Genomic DNA, 23,963 nt, shown 5'->3' on the forward strand with positions numbered 1-23,963 from the left:
AGGTGTTTTCCTAATCATTTTAAGTCAAGTGGCTACATTATACTAACGTTGCAATGAGAGCACAGTATTACTTTTACAAGCGGAAGGTGCTAAAGTTTACTACGTAGAAATGTCCTGTAAGCACATTATCTGAGCAGACGCTAAAAAGACTGCCTTTTCATAGCTCAGTGCAGTGTTTCCCATGTCTGTTGTGAAAGCCTCTTCACACTGTGCAGTGACTTCGACTAAGTGGGGATGAAAAAAGCCTTTGTTTTTGCTTTTAATGTTTTGGCCATTTTTTTTTCTTTTTTGGCCAAAAACCAAAAATGCTGTTTTTGCCTGATGATAATTGGCAGCTGAAAATTTTGTCCCTCCTTATTAAATACTGTTATTCATTCATTCATGCATTCTTTTTTTTTTTTTTTGGCTTAGTCCCTTTATTAATCTGGGGTTGCCCCAGTGGAATGAACCGTCAATTTATCCAGCAAATGTTTTACGCAACAGTTGCCTTTCCAGCCACAACCCATCTCTGGGGAAAAAATACTGTTATATGTTGTAATATTTTGGGTTGGCACTTTATTTTTGATAGTTTTATCAATTTTATATTCGATTTTTTTTTTTTTTTTTTTAATGGAATATTTTATTAGCATGGCTCCTGTTAGGGCTAACTAACAAATTTGTTTACTGCTGAGTCAATCTCTGCTTTTTGTTTTGAATTTACAATGCGAAAAACATACATCTATTGTGCTTGCAGGAACACCTCGTTCAGAGGTACAGGAGGAGGTGGAGTGCGCTCCTTCACCTCGTCTGGCTCTCATCTTAAAAGTAGCAGGTCTAGGAACTACTCGAGAAGTAGAACTACCTCTCACCAATTACAAGTCCACCATTTTCTATTATGTCCAAAAACTTCTCCAGCTGTCATGCAACGGTGCTATTAAACCTGACAAGCTCAGACGCATCTGGGAGCCTACGTATACGTGAGTCCATTGTTTAACAGTTGTTTTTATATCAACACAGTCATGTTTAGACACCTGCTAACAAACATTGTTATTTTTCAGGATAATGTATAGAGAATTGAAGGATTCCGACAAAGAAAGAGAGAGCGGAAAGATGGTAATAGCACATTTTTTAACATCTCTTCTCCTCTCAATCTCTCTTCCTATCCTCCTTTCATTCGCTCTCTTCAGCTCATTGAAATCTTGGCTGTGATTTTTCTGTGGCTGTCCCCAATGGTAAATGCTCCCTCTCAGTAAACTGTCTGTCAGTGGTCACTAACCTTAAAGCCAGCAGACTGTGAGATGACCCCCAGTGGTATCTATTGTTAAATGCACGGGCCTCTCTAGTGGTTAAATCTACTGTAATGCATGTGTATTGCGTGAGACTTTACAATCAGGAAAGACCAACATTTGGTTCTTCCTGTTGTAGGGTTGCTGGTCTGTAGAGCATGTGGAACAGTACCTTGGCACAGATGAATTACCAAAGAATGACTTGATAACCTACATGCAGAAGAATGCAGACTCAACTTTCCTGCGCCACTGGAAATTAACCGGCTCTAATAAAAGTATTAGGAAAAACAGAAATTGTTCGCAGCTCATAGCTGCATACAAGGTATAGAATGGCATCGGATATGCATATATATATACATACCATTTTTATTTTCCCTTCTGTTTTTCAAGTATATTTTCCTCTTTCTTGCTTGACTGTCACTTGTGTAGCCACCTGTTAGACAGTTGTTGCTGTCCTTTTGTACATTTTATTGCTAAATGGGTGTAAATGTCGTACCATTAAAGTTTTAGCTGTCATTGTGGACTTTATTCTTTATTTGCTTTGATTTGTTTTTGTTGTTATTTTTTTTTAGCATTTCTGTTGTCGTTTTTGTCCATAAACTGTATAATTTAGTTAGATTTGCGTTGCTATAGGTCTGCTGAGATAAGGATTGGCAGTCAAAATTAGGGGTGCATTATTAAATGTGCTTGTATGGTTTTCAGGACTTCTGTGAGCGTGGCTGCAGATCTTCAGGCCTGAGTTCAGGGACGTTGTCCACGACGCAAAGCTGTGATATCTTGAGTGCTGCAAGAGAGCAGGCTCAGGCTAAAGCGGGCTCGGGTCAGAGCGCCTGCAGCGTAGAGGATGTACTGCAGCTCTTGCGCATCCTTTTCACCATCGGAGGAGAACCTACATCTGGACGCACACTACAGGAAGGTAAGCAGCTCGTCCTCGCAGCATCGTGTCAATCCTTTTTGTTTCTTTGTTTTTAAATTTAGTATTTGCCTATAATTCACATTTATTTGTGCAGATGTGGAAGAGCTACAGTTCAATGCATCACCTGAGGAATTCACCAGCAAAAAAATTACAACCAAAATCCTGCAGCAGATTGAAGTAATTTGACATGTTTTAATTATGCATTGGTTATTTGTTGTAGATTCAATACTATTCAAAAGTTAAGAGTCGGTAAAGTGTTATTTTATTTTTTATATTGTTAACACTTTGGTCCATTTTGAAATGACATGGATGTCATTTAGAGCACAAGACAGACAGTAAAAAATATGACCAAATAATTTAAAACAAATTTGATTGCACTGCTCTCTGGAATACCTAAATCTATTTGGTCAGTCATGATTTACTACATTCCAAGGTATGTTATTTTCAGATTACAACAGCTGAAAAAAAAGACTCCTCTGAGTACATTAAGACTACCCTGACTACTAAACTACTTAAAAAAAAAAAAAAAAAAAAAAAATCAGCCCTAATTTTCAGGATTTTATTTTTAAGTGTCAAGCTGATTTTACACTTAAATTAACATTATTCAAGAAGTTCAGTAAGTTACCATTATTTATTCTAAAATGCATTTTTGTATGGTTAAAAAATTTTAAATAACGTTTGTCTTTCAGGAGCCATTGGCTCTGGCTAGTGGGGCTCTCCCCGACTGGTGTGAACAGTTAACCAGCAAGTGTCCTTTCCTCATACCCTTTGAAACCCGGCAGCTTTATTTTACCTGCACTGCATTTGGAGCCTCTAGGTCTGTTCTTATATTTTTAAGTGTGTGTGTGTGTGTGTGTGTGTGTGTGTGTGTGTGTGTGTGTGTGTGTGTGTGTGTGTGTGTGTGTGTGTGTGTGTGTGTGTGTGTGTGTGTGTGTGTGTGTGTGTGTGTGTGTGTGTGTGTGTGTGTGTGTGTGTATGTATATATATATATATATATATATAAAAACAGAATATTACGAAGGTTGTTAAACGAACAATGATTTAAGAACTTGCTTGTGTCCATAGGGCAATTGTTTGGCTCCAGAATCGAAGGGAAGCCACTATGGAGCGTTCCCGGCCATCCACGACTGTTCGCCGTGATGATCCCGGAGAGTTCCGTGTTGGTCGGCTTAAGCATGAACGTGTCAAGGTGCCTCGAGGAGAGAGTATGATGGAGTGGGCTGAGAGTGTGATGCAGATACACGCTGACAGAAAGTCTGTACTGGAGGTAAACATCACATTGTAATGTTTTAGGAAAAATAGTGTTTGATTGTCAATGATACTGATGGGGTCAATCATGATTTGATGCTCAAATCTGTCTCTGACTATTTGATGTAGACTGTGGGGCTGTTGAATGCTTGATCCTGAATGGCAGATACATTTTATAATGTGTGCAGTTATTTTCTGATAAAAGAACAGCTACAGCTCCTGGCTACATTACAGTTCCCTATCACTAAACTGAATAGTCTAAGTTATATGACAGCCTGCAAATTTCAGGAATTCAAATCAAAACATAGGGCTTTGGATGAGATCAAACTAGTCCTACTCACATGCACTGTTTGAGGACAAAATCTATGTAAAATGTTTTAAAATGCAAGATCTGAGCAGTGTCTAAGTGTGGAAACCATAGTATAAGCAAAATGTTTGACATTGATTTTGAATTATAAGAAAATGGTACACGGCTGAGTTTTAATGTTCATTCTACCTCATGACCACGTCAGCTGTCAATTACTACTTTATAACGAATGGTAATCTCGCCCAGGTGGAGTTCCAAGGGGAGGAGGGCACTGGTCTCGGACCCACCCTGGAGTTCTATGCTCTTGTTGCGGCAGAGTTTCAGAGGACCTCCCTTGGCATCTGGCTCTGTGATGATGACTTTCCAGATGATGAGTCACGTCAGGTAAGCACTTCACAACATCGTCACCTTGAGGCACTAGCCCATTTAAATCTGCCATTTCACTAACTTTTTTTGTTGTTCATCAGGTGGATCTGGGCGGTGGCTTGAAACCGCCAGGCTATTACGTGCAGCGTTCCTGCGGCCTTTTCCCTGCTCCCTTCCCTCAGGACAGCGATGAACTGGAGCGTATTACCAAACTTTTCTTGTTCCTTGGCATCTTTCTGGCCAAATGCATCCAGGACAACCGGCTCGTGGATCTGCCCATATCCCAGCCTTTCTTTAAACTGCTCTGTATGGGTGACATCAAAAGCAACATGAGTAAGCTACTTTATCAAACACGTGGTGAGTCGGACTGTCACTTCTCTGAAATCCAGTCTGAGGCCTCCACTGAGGAGGGTCAGGACACGTACTCTGTGGGTAGTTTTGATGAAGACTCCAAGTCTGAGTTTATTCTTGACCCACCGAAGCCCAAACCACCAGCCTGGTATCATGGCATCTTGACCTGGGAGGACTTTGAACTGGTAAACCCTCACAGAGCACTGTTTCTTAAAGAGCTGAAGGCACTTTCTGTGAAGCGCAGGCAGATTCTAGGCAATAAGAGTCTGTCCGAGGATGAGAAGAACACACGGCTTCAGGATCTCATGCTGAAGAATCCTATGGGCTCTGGCCCTCCACTGTGTGTTGAAGATCTAGGGTGAGATATGAACGTCACTTTGTATTACAATCTAGGAAATGATGTTTTTGTTTGTGTAAGGATGATGCTTATCTACATGTGTTGTTCTGTTTTAATTGTTTTACTAGATTAAATTTCCAGTTCTGTCCATCATCCAAAGTACATGGTTTCTCTTCTGTAGACTTGAAGCCTAATGGAGAGGATGAGGTAGGTTTCATGTTTTCTGGACGCACAGTCTCGTAAACTGTGTTCTGTTAGACAGTGTTCTCCTGCAGCTATTCAAGACAAAATCAAACAACATTGAAAATGAAATGTCTTTATTATTTTTCTTAATCTTCATTAATTACACTAATGATAAAAGGTTTTGTGACATTTAATATATCTAATGTTCCTCTAAATAGTTTTTTCATGTGCCAGGAAAACAATTCATTTCAGTGGAAAAGTTCATTCAATGTAATTCAAGATGTATTGTGTGCGTGCGTGCGTGCGTGTAATTCACCCAAAATGGAAATTTACTCCCCATCAAGTTCTCAAAGATTTAAAGTTAAATTGAATAATGTTGGTAACTAAATGGTTGAAAGATACGTTGTGACTTTCATAGAAAAGGCTGATTTATACTTTTGCGTCAGGTTCACGCATATACTCCTGCGCAGCCTTCATGCTGTCACATAGCTCTCGCCAGTGCCCATCCTTACGCGCACATATCATAAAATGTAACTACATGTCGCAACGACGCATAGCGCAAGCTTTGTGATTGTACGGCTTGGTAGCTGCTTAATGTATGCATGTCAGTTTAATTAAATTTATTGCTGTTTGAATACAGTATAGCAGCATAGATGTGTAGTGAATTTGCAGTAATTTCTGACAAAATAAATTCAGACAAGTTCCGAAACTGTCAGTGAAATATCTGTGATTGCAAACAAGAAAAGAATAAACTGTTGAATTTAAAACAAAAGAGAAACAGATCGGTTTGACTGTTCAAGGGAAATACCTCACGCTCGCGGTGCTGAATCATTTGCCGTCGGTACTGAGAGGGGTGCTCTGCTCTCAGGCTGCAGGTTGGAGAGACTGCTGTACGAGGACTGAACCGTGAGTGATCAAGGTAGGGGGAGGGGCCGACGGCATCACCCGCAGCTTGTTAAGAAGAATAGAAACGGTACAGTTTGGACACACTAGAGTCTATAAAAATCTCCAGTAACATTAAAAAAAAAGTCACTAGATTTGTCGCTAGGAACACCAGTGGTGTAGACCTATACAGAACTGTTTGCAGCAGGTTCACCACCCAGAGCGACAGGCAGCTAAAAAGTCGCTACTAGTATGAATAAGGCATGACCTGTGTGGATGGAACCGAGAGTTGCACGAGCCCACTGGAGCAAGTGTTTACAAGTGTTGAGTCCCATGAAGGAGCTCTAGATGTTTTGACCTTATGATTGTTGCTCCATGTCTGCTGGTTCCAACCTCTAAATGAGCAAGTTTTAGCTACTTGTACATTAAGGTAGCGCTCAGGGAAAAAAAACTAAACACCTGAGAAGAAACTCTGCGCAGAGGAACATAAACACCTACTGCAAGCTAGCATTTTTAGAAATGTTATTGCAGAGAAACATAAACCGCACACAGAAGCATAAATGCATGACCATGCCATGGCATTTGCCGTGGGTCACGCAGATCCCTCAACGCAGAATTATAAATCAGCCTCAAGTCTAAGCCGACTGACAACTGCTTGGTTACCAACATTAAAATCTTTTTTTTAGTGTAGGTGAGTAATCGGTGTGTAAATTCTAATTTATAAAACACTCCACTCCATTATGGCCTCAGATACAAATGCTAATCATTTTGCTGTCCTCTCTTCAGATGGTCACCATGGACAATGCAGAGGAGTATGTAGAGCTGATGTTTGACTTCTGCATGCACACAGGAATCCAGAAGCAAATGGAGGCCTTTAGAGGTATGACCAAATTACCATCTGTACCATAGTGTAGAAGAAGCACATGTAACTTGAAATATGGCACTTAATGTAAAATACGTGTTTTGGTACAGAGGGCTTTAATAAAGTGTTCCCTATGGAGAAACTGAGCTCATTTAGCCATAAAGAGGTGCAGATGATCCTGTGTGGAAACCAGTCTCCATCCTGGACTGCTGAAGACATTGTTAACTACACAGAACCTAAACTGGGCTATACACGGGACAGGTATACAATACTCTTTCTGTTGCTCTACATTTTGTGAAGCATACAATTATGATTTTTGTCTTTTTATGTTTAATTGCTTGAAGTAATAAGTGCAGGGTTTTATTTTGTGATAATTGACTGGATGTACGTTATCCCACCGCTGCTTTCCATTTAAAAATTTGATTTGACAGCATTTTTAGCACACTGAAATCAAAACTTCCCAAAAAGAAACTGTTGCTAATAAGTGTGTTGATGAAACTAAACAAAAACATTAAAGATACAGTCCATATCAGTTATTACACTGCTTCTCAACATGTAACTAATCACTGGGACATGACCAATAACAAGTGGGCAAGTCTCTCTCTCTTTTTTTTTTTTTTTTTTAAGTCCAATATAACCAATTACAATGTATATTCGCCCTTGACGGATATAACAGCAGCTAGTTTGTATGAAACTAAAGAGCTACTATACTCTGATGGCAGATAATTGCACACAATATATTAATTTGAGTTTTATTAAAATATATTTAATCATTTTAATGTTTTATTCACCAAATGCAAAATGTGTGCATTAAGTGATGACTTTAGTAACAGTAGTCATTTTTTAAGGATTATTGGTAGTTGTTTTGGGTAAAGCAGAACAATATAGGGCACGTAAACATCTTTGAAATACATTGTTCTCTTAATGGAAGAGAGATGAAATTAGTTTTTGGACACATTTCAAACTGTATGTGTTATGCTGATGCTTCACCTGTGTTGCAGTCCTGGTTTCCTGCGTTTCGTGCGGGTTCTGTGTGGAATGTCTTCTGATGAGAGGAAAGCTTTCCTCCAGTTCACTACAGGCTGCTCAACTCTGCCCCCTGGTGGACTGGCCAACCTCCATCCACGGCTCACAATAGTCCGAAAGGTATTTGAAGCTTTTATTTAACAAAAGATGTATGATGCCAAACACACATTAAGAACAAGTGATATAATATATATATATATATATATATATATATATATATATATATATATATATATATATATATATATATATATATCCCTGTGATCAACTGTAATATTAATAATGCAGCAGATTAAAGGGTAAAATTAAGTTGCATTTACTCCTAGAGTAAACATTTGGCACTAACTTTGAGATGGTCTGGCTGCAGACTTGGTGCAGATGTGATCTGAGCTGCATCCAATGCTTTTAAATGGGCTCACCTAATCCCCAACTTAACCCTACCCCACACAGTGACATCACTAGCTCCATTGAGTGCATTGTGTCTGACATCAGCCTCTGGCTTTGCTTGCATCATAAAAGCTGCACTCAGATACTATTGCTAACTTTGGAAACAAGAATTCTGAAATGCCAAAAGTGCTGTATCTTTTTTTTTTTTTTTTTTTTTTTTTAAGTCCCACATTTGCACCCCTTTTAATTGTATACCTTTTTAAATTACTTTCATAGATCAGATAGATTTGACTATGGCCTGGCATTAATAAGTTAATAATTAACATTGCATCATAACGATGTCTCTTGTGGTTGTCTTTTTCTTTTCCAGGTTGATGCAACAGATGCCAGCTATCCTTCAGTCAACACGTGTGTGCACTACTTGAAGCTGCCGGAATATTCTTCAGAAGAGATTATGAGAGAGCGCCTTCTCGCTGCCACTATGGAGAAGGGTTTCCACCTCAATTGAGCATGCTGTACCTTCAACATCCACCAACTCCCATACTGGTGAAGCCTGTTGTGTTTTGTTGCAGAAAAAAAAAAAGCTGTGCTCTGACGAAATCCTATTCCCTTCAAGTACCCTAATAAACAGGAACGACAGTCCCATCGCAGCTCCACTAGCACCTGAAAGCGAATAGGGTTTCCTCCTCCTCCCGCTCCACTGACTGCTTCACAAGGCCTTTCCCAGGTCAATCTACCGCTTTAAGGGCTTGAGCCGCTGGCAGCCAGGGTAGTCTCTCCTCACCTACTGTGTTTACTGTCATTTACTCCAGGTTCAGTGTAAATTTAGGCATAGATCATCTTTTTCAGACCCAGAAATCATCACCATCTGCAGTGTCAGACCCTGGAAAACAAGCACACCTGCTTCTGTAGAGCTAACTATAGAGTGTTTGGGCATTTCCTTAACAGGTTTTAAGTTTTACTAGTGCCTGCATTGCTGAAAAAAACCCAACTAGTTTTCTTTTCATTTGTTTTACATAATCTGTCTGCATACAATCATGCACATGCTTTTCTTTTTTTCCTTTTTTGCTTCCGTTACCGTGTACGTTTTCAAATGTTCATTGCCCTGCTTAAGGATCCCTGAGTGCATTTGTGTAATTTTTCAATAAAGCTATAGATACAGAAACACTGGTTCTGTGTGCAAGGCACATTTAAAAAAAAAAAACAAGCAAAAAGCAAGCTGTGCTTTCCCTTGTATTTTCTTTGTATATTATAAACAATTATTTAACTCAAGTTGCAGTTTGAAGTAAACAAATATTTTCAAATGTGTATGCTCCAAAAATAATCATTAAATTGTTTGCAAAGTATTTAATGCTGTCATGTTTGCTTGTTTCCCTTGTGTTTCTGTTCTAGTCTTTTGTCGAATTGACAATATTAGGGACCGAGTAGGTGAAAATTCACGTTTGTTATAGGTTTTGGGAGTGGGTGTGGCAAAATGGCTTGACAGCGCCACCTATGTACTTTTGACAGACTGGCCTCTGTGCTAACATTGATGCACACGTATGAAAATTGGCACACACATCAAACATGCCAAAACCTATAAAAAAATGTCTCTTGGAGCGAAATCTCAAACCCAACAGAAAGTTGGATATTTTTAACTTCCTGTGCAGTTTTTGCCATTTCAAGGCATTGTATTTAAACGAACTCCTCCTAGGGATTTTATCAGATCAACATCAAAATTGGGTTTTGTCATCTAAAGGCCATGGCAATGTTAAATTGCGAAGATCTAGAGTATTCGTCTAAGGGTGTGTCCGTGTCGGCCTCACAAACTTTAATGGCTCGCCACAAAACAAGAAGTTGTTATAACTCAGGCATGCATTGTCTGATCTGCTTCAAAATCCACACGTTTGATAGGAGTCTTGACTTGAACTCTTTTACATCCCAATATTCAGTTACAGTTCTAGCGCCACCTGCTGGCAACAGGAAATTACATGCTTTACAGTAACAAACTCCTACAAATTTGATCAGATTAAATCCAAGTTTTGTCAGTATAACCCAAAAGCCTTTGTGATGTGAAATTGTGTAGATCTAGAGTTTTCGCCAAAGGATGTGTCTGCGGTGGACTGACAAAGAGTATCGCCATGGAGGAGGAAGTACTTATAACTCAATTAAACAATGTTAAATCTGCCTGGAAAATCATGTTCGATGATATTCCTCTCCTGAAGACATTTCCATGCCAACATTGAGTTACAGTTATAGCGCCACCTGCTGATAGAAGAAGGTTTAACATAAATCTGTGATTTTCTCAGGTTATAATTTTTTTTTCTATCTTAAATGTATATAATTCTCTGTCATCCTTAGGCCACCGGGCAGGGGTGAGCCCGGGTGCAAGGTCCCTTTTATTGCTGCCTGCAGCTTTAATTATTATTATTGTAAAACCAATTTGTGTAAAAACAGGATGAGGTTTAGAATGGTGACACAAAGAAAAACACATTTATTTGTAGCAAAGCAATGATGAGTGGTCATTAACATCAGATCAGCTTTCAGTCATCTTGTCCAGGGCCAGTAGTGGTGCCAGTATTCTGTTCTTATTGGTCTCCACGATGTGTCCGTTCAGGATCATTTCATCAAGAATAATGTGTACTTTGTCTAAATTAAACATGATCTGATTTTTCATTAAGGAATAAAACACGTCTAACATGTAAAACTAAAGACTTAATTGACATATTTTTAGTCGTTTGACTTATAAAGGATACATCCAGCTCACTCTGTCAAAAGAAGAAAGTGAACAGTTTATTATTCTGTTCTCAGGAAAGATGTCACATTTACTATTATTAAAATGACACTTACCACACGACTGAAATATTTGTCTAGCACCTCCACAAAGTTGTGCACAAGTTCATAGATAGAGAGTTCATTCTGTGTGAAAAAGCCAAAGACAGTCAATCACGTAAATTCATGAATACTGATTACAAATGAGCATGTCATTTCGCCAATAATATGAACAACAAACCTCATTTTCAGTGACGCCAACAACAATGAAAAGAGCTGCATATTGGCGATAGACCAGTTTATAGTCCTTATACTCTACAAATGAGCACTGAAGAAGAAATACAAGAGCCAGTTAAAGATGTTCAACGGCTAATTTTATTCAGAAGAATTAAGGGCTGCTTCACAAAAGTAAATTAAACTCAAAATCACAGAAATTCTACATGTATGAAAATAATCTGTGTAGAGATTACAGAATGTTCACTATGTTTGATTGTTTCTGTTGTTTACATTAAACTTCCCCCTGAGGACTCCGGGATTTTATTCATAATATCTTGCACCGCAAACAATGGCTGCTGATACAAAGTTGTGTGGTTAACCATTAGTTGGGAAACATGACTGACCTCTTCCTTCCTCCGGGCCAGACATCCACGCACCACGTCAGCCTCCAGAGCTGCTCTCTTCCCAAGATCCACTGCTTCATAATACTTAGAGAGGCGAGTCTGCCCCTGTTTGTTCACCATCAGCAGGAACTTGATCATAGTGACTCAGAGGTGTGATACAGCACTGGGAAAGAAGAGAAATGAACATAATTACTTTTAAATAAATTTTATTTGATTCTTTAGTCACCAATAGCTTTCACCAGAAGTAATGTGACTAGTGTAATTTAAAGAATTATCATAATACTGTCAAGAAAGCCGCCGTTTTAATCATTTGAATAATTTTTTGATAAGTTATTGATATATTTAGAAGCAAAAATTGTATATCTTAAAAATAGAAAAATTATTTTAAATTGTGAAATATTAATTTATAACACACTAGTGCCACAATTTATATGTAAAGGGGCAAATTAAAAGTTACATCAGTTAATTTATGATACTGTAGTGACAACTACTGTAAGTGTGTTTACATAATTACTACTGTAAGACCATTACGCTAATAAATAATGGATTGCTTGGCAAAATTGGTTACGAGATTCCAACATCCTTGGGAGGTGACCTGACACATGCTGAAAAACATTTCATTTCGTTTTTGTCTTAAGTGTACTTAACATTTATAAGTTGCTGTAATTAATTTTGTGGAAAAAAGTAAACATTTTGGTAAACATTAAACCTTTGGAAAACATTTATGGCTTTCTTTATCTAATACAAAATGCAATAAGAAAATAAAAGCCCTGTTTCAAGAAGATTCTGTTACTGTGCCTTATGTAATGTCATATTGCAATGGTTTTGAAAATGATATTTCATGGAAGAGAGTTTGGTCATTACCCCACTTTTTAACAAACAAGATGAGAGAAGTTTCTGCTTTCCAGACAAGTGTAATCTTAAAAGACTTCAAAACCAACTCTTCATTTTGCTTAGTGAATCCTGAAATTTCTGTTCATTTATTTTGGAATTGCCCTCATTCACTGACATTTTGGTGTGATGTTCTTGATTTCATAAAAGACGTGAAGGAACATTTTACATATGAAAATGTTGTCTTTGGTTTCCATGAATGTAAAAAGGAAAATATTAATTATTTCTTAAACCTTTTTTTTTTTTGGCCAAATTTCAAGCTTTGAAAGTGTAAACTTTTTTTTTTTTTTGTAAATTTAAAAATGAAATGAAAATGAATTTTGAGTCTATTGAGGGATCAACAAACTTAAAAGCAATACGAACAAGGACTTGACATCTTGGACTAAATGACTAAAAACTCCTGGATTGTTGTTTGATTGATGACATTTGTTGTTAATGTTTTTCAATCATTAATATATATATATATATATATATATATATAACATACATATATATATATATATATATATATATATATATATATATATATATATATATATATATATATATATATATATATATATATATATATATATATATATACATATATACATTAACTGCTATAATTTTAAAAAAATGATTGCAATTAAAATTTGCTGTAATTGTATTTTACATTTAAACTTAAACCAATAGCACCTTTAAATTATAACAATAAACAACATTCTCGACGGATGCTATTGATTATTTCAAGCACTTCTCCTTTCACAAACCGTACTATACGTCTATAGATATTGTCAACGACACATTTTTATCGCCTCATCAAGTAAAAAAAATCATAGATACAAAGCGCATGCGCAGAGTCTGTACGTCGTCAGTCTGGATTCGGATGACTCGAGAGCGCGCAGGGCTGGGTGAACGCGTCCCATCATGCAGCGCGCGCGCCAGTCCTCCCTCACTCGCTCGCTCACCCCCGCAGTAGGAGACTCACATCCAGGGATCGGACTAATGGCGGCCGGCAAATCCGTGCGCTGACACGAAATCCACAACAGCCGCTCAGGTGCCAGCCTATTCGGTTGGGGGCAGGGCGACGTCGCATCGCTAAGCGAACGGTAAAAAAGGGAGGGTAGAGGGGTAACAATCGGCGACTTCTAGCAGGACTTTCCTATTTTTAAACATGGATGAACAGCCCGGAGGAGGAGGAGGTGGTGGTGGAGGAGGAGGAGGAGGAATGGCCGCCCAGAGGCAGCAGCAGCAGCCCGCACCGCAGCAGGGCAACAACAGCATTAATCCTCAGATGAACAGCGCAGGAGGAGCGCCTATGGTTCAGCAACAGCAAGACGAGATGCCCAGGCCCCAGCAGTACACCATCCCGGGGATTTTACACTACATCCAGCACGAATGGGCCCGTTTCGAGATGGAAAGGGCGCATTGGGAAGTGGAGAGGGCCGAGCTCCAGGTAACGTTGTAGACTTTTGGATTTTGCTGACACACTGATTGGAAACCCCAAATCGGGGCATCGACCGACAACTCGTCGGTTGCTTTAATTAAAAGCTTGAGGCTGAATTGCTAAGCATTTTACCATACATCTCGCAAGCTTCCTGTCCACCCTGTTTACACAAAATTTCAACACTAGCAGTTGTGTCAATAAACAAACCTTTCTTCATTTGAAACATGCGAGACATATGTATTTAGCATGCCTATATTGTAAAACAGCAATCTAGTAAGTCGAGTCGCTTACTCGTTCCTAGTGTGGATGTGCTAAGCTAAGCTAACATGACATCGCTGTATTGGCGATAATACGCGACACCCGCTACGATGGATTCAGATTATCTTACCCACGATCACAGAAGCAGATCTAATAGTTGTTTGTTGCGGATTTATTGTGTCACGGGACGCATCTGTCAATGAAAGCCAGCAGACTTTGTCAACTATTCTCTTGTTCTGCCATTTTGTTTTGGTCAATATGGCGTCCGTATGGGTCGCTTTTTTATTGATCCATCCTACTGGGGCTCACTTTCACACCCTGCTTCAATTTTAGTATGTTTTACACACTGCATCTTTTATAAGATTCAAAAGAACATTAAGGGCTTTCTGATCAGCAAAAACTAGTTATCATAAAAATGCTGGATGACAGCGACGGTCACTATTTACGTTCGTTAATGAAACATAACGTTGCATTTAAAGGGAATAGAGTTTGAGGCGAGTTGCGAACACTCTGACTGATATTTGTACTTGTGTTACACATATGACAAACAAACTGTGTTAAACCGGTTTGGAACAACACGAGGGTGTGTAAATGATGACACTGTTCATTTTAGGTTCACTCTCCTTTAAGATCGCTATGAGCAGATAGACTTACTAGTTTAGCTCCTGGTCAGATCAGTATTTTGGATGAATCATTGGCATTTGGATAAGTCTCTTGTCACTATCTTTTTTTGTCATTATTTACTCACCCCTATGTTAATCTCCACCTGTATGACAGACTTTGTATAACACAAAAACACAACACGTTTGACAGAATAACAAACCTTTTAACAGTTGACCTGCATTTGTATTTAGAAAATACCTTTATCAGTTAAATAGTTTGTTTCATGGAGGTGCAGCACACAACATTTAGACAATATTGTTGTTTTTGGCAGTCAAATAATTAACAGGTAACATTCAGTAACGTTTACTTGAGTAAATTATAACCATGGTTTTATTGTTGTAAAAGTGTCATCACCACGTTTTTGTTGCATTGATTACATTTGCATAACTAAAGTTTTACTTCAAAGACTATGGTTAAACTATGGCTTAACCACAGTTTCCATGGTTTTCAGTTTTGTTAGTAAAAAAAAAAGAAGTGTCCGCTTGTTCTTAAAGTATTTTATTTAAAGTTCTGTCATCCTTTGTTCATCTCCTTTTTTTAAACATATTAAGAGTTTCTTTATGTGGAGGCGCAAGCTATTTTGATAAATGTTTTTGTTTTTTTTGCCTATGAAGAATAATGTAAACCGAATGAGTGATGACTGATTTACCAACAAACATTGTCTGTCCTTTTTTCCCCCCATGACTTTTGTATTTTTTGCTCGCCTCTCACTTTGACAGATTTATTTTTGGGTGAAAGAGTGTGTTATGACAGCCAAATCTCCATTCTCCCCGTATTAATGGGTGTAGCTGTCATATGTTCAGCCTACTAGAGATGTGGACGGCAGTGTAGCTTTTGTGAATGAGGAAAGGAGCTGGCAGGACTTGGCATTATGTAAACACAGTCAGTCTTCATTTCAGAGGCTGAGGAGTCTCTTCACTACCCCTGTACAGACTTGTTTTGTGACATACTTTCAGAATGACTCCCACCTCAAAACTAATGTGCACTTTTCATTAGAGGAAGTCAGCCCTCCCACACTCATACCGATGCAGGTCCTAAAAAGAGGGTTGGTCTTGTTTATTTGCTTTGCATTCCATATTTCCGAGGTTCACTTGCCATCTAACCATTAGACGCATACCGTACATACCACAAACGAAATGCTGCAAGTTGAACCAAATCAAATCATGCTGCCAAATATGAGCGCTTTGATTCTCCAGCTTTGCATGCAGATGCTTAAGTCCATTACCAGGTGCTGCTTTTCAGTGCTGGAGACGTTGCTAATGTTATAATGGATAGTGGTTCTGTGCTACTCTGATAGTGTCTGGATCTAATTGATGTGAAACTCTTCCTGTCAGCTTGCTTGGCTAGTAGGCATAGCTCTTAGCAGAGATGTCCTGAGCAGTCACATCAGGAACGGGCCTGATTGCTGTTATCTGGGTTAGCTCAGGGTTTGTAGGTCATGCTAGCACCATCTTCATAGTCATAATGGCTCATTGCACATCTCTAACCAATCCTACATTTGAAACTTTTTTGAATGTCTGTAAATCCTCTTCTCTTTCAAATGGTGAGATACCCAATTTACAGGTCATACTACTGAATTCTACGTATGAATGACTTCCTAGGTCATCTGTGAAAGTATATAGATAGAAGTATTATTTGAGGGACTTTTATGTTGGAAAATCAAAACGATGCTACGTTTTCATACAGTCCCAAGAGTCCCAAACGTCATTGTTCTCTTCATGATAATGCCGAAAAGAGCTGTTTTCTACTGTAAGGTTCAATTTGTTAGGCAATGAAAATAACGTATGTATATCTGTTGTCATGATGCACTAAATTCCACAACTTGTGCAGGCCGCTAGTCATGGGACGATAACCGTTTTCAAGGTATACAGAGGTTTGGAAAAGTGAAGGTTGTAAAACCCCCAACATTTCCTGTTATACCATTCCTAAGGTATGTGTAAGATTTTTTTATTTAGTTTTTTTTTTGGTATCCAAAGATGGCATATTAAATTGTAAAGAAATCTGTGTTTAAAAAACAAATAAAGACTGCAAATACCAGTGATTCATTTGAATCATTTAGCCTTACATGTTTATTGCTTTGAAATATTTTAAACGTTTTCTAAAATAAAGTAGATTGTGTTAAGAAGGGATAAACATTTTATTTTTTTTACCCAGACATTTAAAAATATTTTATTTTAGAGCCGTAATCACAATATCGTGAAACCGTGATATTTTTATCCAAGGTTATCGTACCATCAGTCTTATACCGTCCTATGCTCACAGGCTGCCAATTTGAAAAGTATTTTAAAAAGTTGTAAATTTGTCAACAAATAAGGGAAGAAGACACCCAGAGGTGATATGAACGTGGAGCTGCTTATTGCACTGGTGAACAATAATCATTACTTCATCGCTAGAGCTGGAGCTGCTGCTTGAACCATCCATGCGTGTTCAAATCGCCAGTAACTTTAACAACAAGCGTGTCAACTTTCTGTCTTCTTCTGTGTTACAAGCGTGTGTCAGAAGCTTAAAGATTTTTTGCTCCATCTAACGTCAAGGAGTGATTTTGCATACGCTTGTGCTCCACGCCAGTGAAAATTGCTTGGGTTTGAATCCGGAAAAACGTCTAAAATGATGACTATAAACACAAAAGAAAAGCGTTCTGGTGTGTACCAGCCTTAACGCATGTGATTAAGCAAAACATTTTAAGATATACATTCTTTTTTAATGCAAATAAATTGTTTAATAAGGTTTGACCTGAACTTTTTTGGCCGTCATCACAGCCATATCATTGTGTGATAAGAGTACAGTGAACGCCAGTAATTTGATGGCTCAGGACACAACACCTAGTGTGCTGAATGGCAAGTTTTGTAATAAAAAGCTTCCGGTTGGAAGCTTGGATAAAACCAAAGTTGTGTGCACTTACTGTACTGATGAACTGTCCTTCCACGGAGGGTGCTTTCATACTTGGGTCGATTGCCTAGTCCGAACCCAAGTTTGATTGTCCCCCCCTTGCCACCTTCTCGGCTGGTTTTTGTTCACATTGTCGTTTTTCCTTCTGAACCCAGGCAACAAAAGCTAAGGCGCCAAAATGGAAAGATGTACACACATTGCGATCGTTCTGCTTTAACTCAATCTTTTGGGTTTGGTAACATACAGAGAGTGACTTGTGTCTATCTGACGCAAACATATTAAATAAGTTCAAAACATAATGCAATGTCAACAGAAGTCGTTTTTGGTGGAGACAAGCAGACGTTTTCACTGTGTTTGTCCTGGCTCAGTCCTGCTTTTCACCAAGGTACAGTAGGGGATACTCAGACATACACATGAATGAACGTTATGAAAACTAAAGTTTGTTGTACAGTTGAACTGAACCAGATTTCGCACTAACCGTACCCCGGACCACTTCTTTTAGGCGGACTCGGGAATGATTCAGTGACAGTTGCGCACCCGAATTCAGAAGAAATTGTTTACACTTGCTAAATGTACATAATTCTGACGTGAAATAAACCCGAGTGTTGACCAGAAGGGCTAATGTGAAAGCACCCTGAAACAACATATCATCTTCAGGCCAAATATATTTTTGCAGATATTAGTAAAGATCTCATTGCTGAGACACAGTAGATGAGTACAGCAGCACAGGTTCATTAACATTAACATTAACTAGACTGATATTCACAGACTGCAGACCAATCAACAATGTTTAGGACCATACCAGTTATCTTCTAGGACAGGGATGCCCAAACTAGGGCCAGTGGGCCAAAGTTGGCCCACAGTAACCCTTGATTTGGCCTACCATCCCATCTGAGAAGAGAGGAAGACTGATGTTTGTTTGTTTTATTGTTAACAGCTAACTGAAGTGAAATGTTTCAATTAAATGGTGTAAATTTAGTTTAAATGTGCGTACCGTCACCCGATGCATCAAGGACAAATCAAGGCAAAGGCAGACTCTGCTTGACTAGTTGATTTATCATTGAACTCTACTGTAATAAAAAATGTGATTTGTTTTTATTGCAATAAATTATAATTTTAAATGTTATACAGCATTAGTTAATATGATTTAAATTAATGCTTTCTATTTACTTTTAAGTCTCATGAAATAAATCAGGAAATTACCTATGGCAACTCTATTGCATTATACAGTAGTTTGGTATATTTACCTTCAGCCCATGGCTCTCAATAATGTTTGGCTTTTGGCCTTTTAAATACGAAAAAGATTGGGAACCCCTGGTCTAGGGGGACTAGTGTGATTAAAAATACATGAACTGGAATAAAATTCAAAAAAGCAAAACAATGTGAAAGTTGTCCAGATCACTAGACATCAGTACATAAGCAAAACTACCTTGCTGTAACAGCAAACCTTCTCGATCTGTACTCATTCACTTTAATCAAGTTAAAAATAATACATAAACAGTAAGATAATAACACTAGTGGATCTGTTTCCTTAAACTAGATTGTCATGCATTTCTTTATTTCACCACAGCACATTTACAGTAAAACTCTATATTGTGACTGATTACTCTCTATTATTGAAAGAGCATGCTTGAGATTAATGCTCTAAAATGTTTTGATCAGTTGACAGCCCCATTTTAAATTTCTTTTCTTTTTTTATAAAGTTCTCCTAAGTGTTAGGGTTTGTCATTAGGATTGGTTTCGATTCAGTTCTTCAATTAATGATTCTTGACTTGATTGAATAAATATGAATTTAATGCAGATGCCATTGATAATTTTTAAAAAAGAAATAGTAGAACAAAATGAAAATGATCAAACAAGTATACTAATAAACTCTTATGTCAGATCACTTTTAAACATCAAAACCAAATCTAACTAATTTTAAATGCAAACAATAAATAGTCACACTATAGAGAAAAAGATTAATTCTTTTAAAATCTGCATATTATAATGATGTCCAATTTTTCTAACTATTATCTTGCTTTAGATTTCATTTATAGCATGAAATAATACTTAAGTTTCACTTTTGATATGCTGTTCACTTTGGCGTATATACTCTGTTTTTACTTACATAAACATTATACTATCACATTTCCAGTATATTTCCATTGTACTATTATTAACCCTGTAGGGTCCCCTCATTCAGCTGTTTTTCCCCAACAGCAGTCAAGATTATTTTTAGTGTCTGTGTTCAGTTTGCACAGCTGAAATGCTGTTCTGCCGATCTTTAAATCAGCTAGGTGACAGAGATTTCCAGCAAGCATCAGTGAGTCGCTTGGAGCTGTGAGCAGCCAGCTGTTAGTGACCATATGTGTACTAGCCATCCTCACACTCTGCTGACATTAGCAATGCTCTTTTAAAACAACAGTTCCTTAGTATTACCTGCCAACACTTTACACTGCTTAAGAAGTGAGTGAAACTGAATTACAAAAAAATGTCGGTCTAATCAAGTTATTTCAGTAATACGTTTCTGCTATTATAAGTAAATATGTAGAAATTTGACCTACTCATGTCCTGCTCTAAAACACACTTGGCTCATTAATATTTAGATCTTAATGCACGTGTCTCATTACCGTGATGAACCAAGTTGGTAATCTGATCAGTTTAAGTTGCATGTATGTTTCTTGGATAGCTCTCGACTGTTGAATGTGTGCCTTAAGAGAAGACTATGCTTCACTAGACATGGTAGTGTTATAGAATGTTTAATAATGCCCCCTTTCATTCTTTTTCTGATGGTAGTTTGATTGTAGTGTTCAATATAGTGTAAAAGATTTGCATGGTTGTAAATCTCTAAGGCCCTAATTTCACCTGGTATTTCACCTGGCAGTATAAATGCATTCTAAAGGATGTTAAAGACCTCATTTCCACCTACTGAGTGTATATTATTGATGTAGTGCTTTTAAAGTATTTTTTTACAGCAATGGTTCTCAACCACAGTCATGGAGCCCACCAAACACTGCTTGATTTGCATGTCTCCTTACACAAACACACCTGATTCAACTCATCAGCTCATTAACATGGACTCTAGGACTTGAAATGTTTGTGTGAGACAAAAGAGATGCGCAAATGTTCAGTCTATTGGGGACTCCAGTTGATAAAACTTGCACTAGCTTTCACAGTGTTATATTGAAAGATCAGAGAAAGCTAATAGTGGCTCTGACGTCATCTTGTAGACCAAAATCTGCTGCTAGCATTGCACTGGTTTCCTTGATAAAATCCCCATAGTTCTTTCCCATAAACTTTGAGATGTTTTGCAAATAATCTGCGTTTAAACACAGTTCAATATACAGGTTTTGTCCAACCAGAAAATCTTAACTGGATACTAAAAAATTTCTGACTTTTAGATCCTAAATGCAATTGTAAGAACTGAAAACCTAACAGTAGACAAATAACCATGTTTGTAAACATTCAGGATGTGTATGCAGCGAGGTGGCAGAAAAAAAACAGGAGCGCTAGCATTAACAGCAATGAAATGACATCCAATGCGGTACAGAGTTAGTTGTTTTCTTAGAAATAAGTTATATTGATGACATATTATATATATTATTTACATAATGCTTTCGGCGTAATATAACAGCTTGTCACCCAGTGATAAGCACAGTGATTCAGCAAAATTAACATTAAAGTGAGAGGCGTTCGTCTGACAGGTCCATTTGTGATAGCACTCTCCCAAAGGATATTTGATAAGACAAAATGGTCAAGCATCCAGCTCCAAATATACAATCTCATTGAAGCTCCAAGTGTTAAAGGCCTACAAGTCTTTGGATGCCAACAATTTTGTTCTGTGTGGTCATGTGCAAGAAATAATGTTCCATGATACACCTGTACGGCAGGGTATGTGAACTTACACATAGAGGTAAAGTTAGTTTTAAGTTTGCACCTTCTGACTTTCTCCTTATTAATATAATCTCATAAAAGTATTATTTCCAAACTCTAAATAGCGACATCATATTAGCAGCCAATGACGTTAAAGTACAACATTGTTCACAGTCAAATAAACAGTGTTAATGTTGTTTTCAAGTCGCACTTGCAGGTTATTTCAGCCCGAATATTTTAAGTGCCATGGTAAACAATACAGGGAGTGTGTCACAAGTTCATTACCTGATATGAAATAAGAACTGCAGCATTTTTAATTAGGTCGTCAGTTCATTCAGCTCCCTTTTAGCCTGCGGTTGGCATTAAAAGCAGTGTGGTGTACGGTAAAAGTTAAGTTTTCTATTTTTGGACATTCGAATTTGGCATCCTACTGCACAACACAACATGTTCACTATTCCAACGGTGTCTTTTTGCAACCAGGAACCCATGTGACGTTGGTTGGTAATTCATCTGTAGGCTGTAAAGGAACTACAGTGACTTCAGTGCTCGTCTGCAACATCACTACAACCTTGCCTTTGACAACGTCTTAAGCTTAGTTTTAGAAATCTTGTCCAGTCGTTATTTATTTATTAATCAATGCTATATTATTTAAAAAATACAAAAATGAAAAAAAAACATTTTGAATGTAGACCAACACGCTTCATGTATAGTTTTCCTGTGGTAAATACACTTGTTGTTTTGCTTTACAGTTGCTGTAAGTTTAAAACATATTTTTTAAAAATGTGCGCACAGATTATTATAAGACATATTTGACTAAGTGTATTATATGCACATCAGCCCCACTTGCATTCTCTGAAGAGTAAAACCTGACTGTCAATTTCAAATCTTGTATTCCTTTTCATAGACGACAGAAATGAGGCATGATGAACAACTCTATCAAATGCCTGTAAAGCCTGGTTTATAATTCTGCCTCAAGTGATCGGCGTGACCCGCAGTGCATGCAAACTTCAGAAGGCATTCCTCCACTCTATATACACCCATAGACCCTCCATCATCAGTGAAGTGGTTGAAAGCGGACAGAGACATTGTGTCAAACCTTATGCTAGGTGTGAACGATAATTTGACTTCTTTGTCCACCTGTTATCAGATCAGTGTTAGTCTAGTAGTCCATATTGCTTGCAAATATTTGAGGATTGTAGCTAAGTGACAACCGGCTTCTTTGTGTTTCCTTTTGACTTGGAATTTTTGTTTGGCTTGGCTGAATAGTTAGCTAGCAGTATAACTAGTAAACAGCACCCCATACTCAGGCTCAGTGCTGAGTGGGAAAGATGTTGTGTCTTGCAAAGCAAGATCTTTATTTAGGCCTTGTGTTGATCATTGCCATTTTTGCTTTACATTTTATGTTCTGTAATATATAAGATGGTAAATAATGTGGCTCATGTTATCAGTTCTCAATAAATGCATCTGACAAGTGTATTTAGACTCTATGTACTCATTTTACCTGAGCTCCTTCATACACTCAGTGCAGCAAAATCGATTTCTCATTGATTTGTATTCACTGGTGACAGTCACTTGAAGACAAGTGATGTAGTCTACTAAAATCTGCAACTTTTGGGGAGAAGAACTCCCTGACAATGATGTTTAACCAGTGCTGTGCCTTTTATTCTCTCTCACAAAAAGTAAATGCAAGACGTGAGTAGTAATACATGAGGGCTGATTTGAGTGCACATTTATAACTGAAGCAGATATAGACAGACATATAGACAGAAAAACAAATAGACACACATGGGGGAGGCCTGAAAGAAAAGCTTGGGAAGCACTCATCTACACATTTACCAGCGCTGTTATGTGAAAGGAATTTAAAAAAAAAAAGCATTTGCCCTTTTTCTTTTCTTTTCTTGTAATCAACTCTTCATTTTGTCCATCATGAACAGTGATTTATTTATACTGCAGTATTTCAGGTTTCTCTACTGTCTTATCAGCATTAAGACTTTCCTCTTACTCTTTGTTGACTATTGTAAAATGCTGTGACAGTGTCATTTTCTGGCTAATTGTTTTAATGGTTTAAAAGTCTTCATACATTAACAAAAAAAAGGAGGAAGTCCGACCAGTTTAGTCCCTGATTTGCAAGCTAGATCAGTATGACGAGCTAATACCGCAGATTTTTTGTTGGCCGCTGCAGATTGATTATACTTTAACTTGCTTACACGTGGAATAGCCTCATCAGAGGATTTTGAATTGAGCAATAAAGCATATAATATAAGGAATAGCAGTATGTATTGAGAAGCAGTATTATTTGTGACAGTGTTTCTATAAAATTACACTTAGGCACAGTTATAGGCTCGACAGAATGTCTAATCATTTAAAATGAAGGTAAATATTTAAGGTTCACTACACTGCCGTTCAGCTGTCTGCAGTTAGTATGACTTTACCAAAAAATATTAAATTGATACATTTAAGTTATTTTCCCTTTTATTTTT

The 23,963-nt window shown here is 37.8% G+C and overlaps 3 protein-coding genes across 22 annotated transcripts in view; 2 read left to right on the forward strand and 1 right to left on the reverse strand.

Annotated features, from left to right (window-relative positions):
• hectd1 (HECT domain containing 1) overlaps nucleotides 1-9,476 on the forward strand; it is a 30,898-nt gene extending 21,422 nt beyond the window's left edge. For 9 of the 17 annotated variants that reach the window (XR_012392603.1, XM_009293111.5, XM_009293112.5 and 6 more), the window contains 14 exon segments: nucleotides 734-956; nucleotides 1,038-1,092; nucleotides 1,405-1,587; nucleotides 1,968-2,181; nucleotides 2,276-2,358; nucleotides 2,871-2,998; nucleotides 3,247-3,448; nucleotides 3,983-4,120; nucleotides 4,204-4,811; nucleotides 4,919-4,997; nucleotides 6,642-6,735; nucleotides 6,828-6,978; nucleotides 7,719-7,863; nucleotides 8,501-9,476. Coding sequence is in view for 16 of the 17 variants with exons in the window: in XM_009293111.5 (XP_009291386.2) it covers nucleotides 734-956; nucleotides 1,038-1,092; nucleotides 1,405-1,587; nucleotides 1,968-2,181; nucleotides 2,276-2,358; nucleotides 2,871-2,998; nucleotides 3,247-3,448; nucleotides 3,983-4,120; nucleotides 4,204-4,811; nucleotides 4,919-4,997; nucleotides 6,642-6,735; nucleotides 6,828-6,978; nucleotides 7,719-7,863; nucleotides 8,501-8,638 (2,441 nt within the window). In the remaining variant the exon portion in view is untranslated. 17 annotated transcript variants of the gene reach the window in all.
• Nucleotides 9,477-10,573: 1,097 nt separating this feature from the next.
• Nucleotides 10,574-14,336, reverse strand: ap4s1 (adaptor related protein complex 4 subunit sigma 1). Of its 3 annotated transcripts, XM_005158761.6 has the most exons (6): nucleotides 14,207-14,336; nucleotides 11,502-11,664; nucleotides 11,123-11,209; nucleotides 10,960-11,028; nucleotides 10,866-10,877; nucleotides 10,574-10,774 (listed from the first exon to the last, which is right to left on the reverse strand). In XM_005158761.6, exons 2-6 carry the CDS (start codon nucleotides 11,637-11,639, stop codon nucleotides 10,646-10,648), a joined length of 435 nt encoding a protein of 144 aa, XP_005158818.1. In that variant the 5' UTR covers nucleotides 11,640-11,664; nucleotides 14,207-14,336; the 3' UTR covers nucleotides 10,574-10,645. The 3 variants fall into 3 exon arrangements, with proteins under 3 accessions (XP_005158818.1, XP_073783128.1, NP_001003826.1); XM_073927027.1 differs by lacking the exon at nucleotides 10,866-10,877 and having other exon boundaries at nucleotides 10,954-11,028; NM_001003826.1 differs by lacking the exons at nucleotides 10,866-10,877; nucleotides 14,207-14,336 and having other exon boundaries at nucleotides 10,646-10,774; nucleotides 11,502-11,639.
• strn3 (striatin, calmodulin binding protein 3) overlaps nucleotides 13,353-23,963 on the forward strand; it is a 59,125-nt gene continuing 48,514 nt past the window's right edge. The window contains exon 1 of one of the 2 annotated variants that reach the window (XM_005158784.6): nucleotides 13,353-13,827. In XM_005158784.6, coding sequence (XP_005158841.2) covers nucleotides 13,546-13,827 — 282 coding nt within the window. In that variant the 5' untranslated portion in view covers nucleotides 13,353-13,545. 2 annotated transcript variants of the gene reach the window in all.

This window comes from Danio rerio, chromosome 17, assembly GCF_049306965.1.
Source record: "Danio rerio strain Tuebingen ecotype United States chromosome 17, GRCz12tu, whole genome shotgun sequence".
NCBI lineage: Eukaryota > Metazoa > Chordata > Actinopteri > Cypriniformes > Danionidae > Danio > Danio rerio.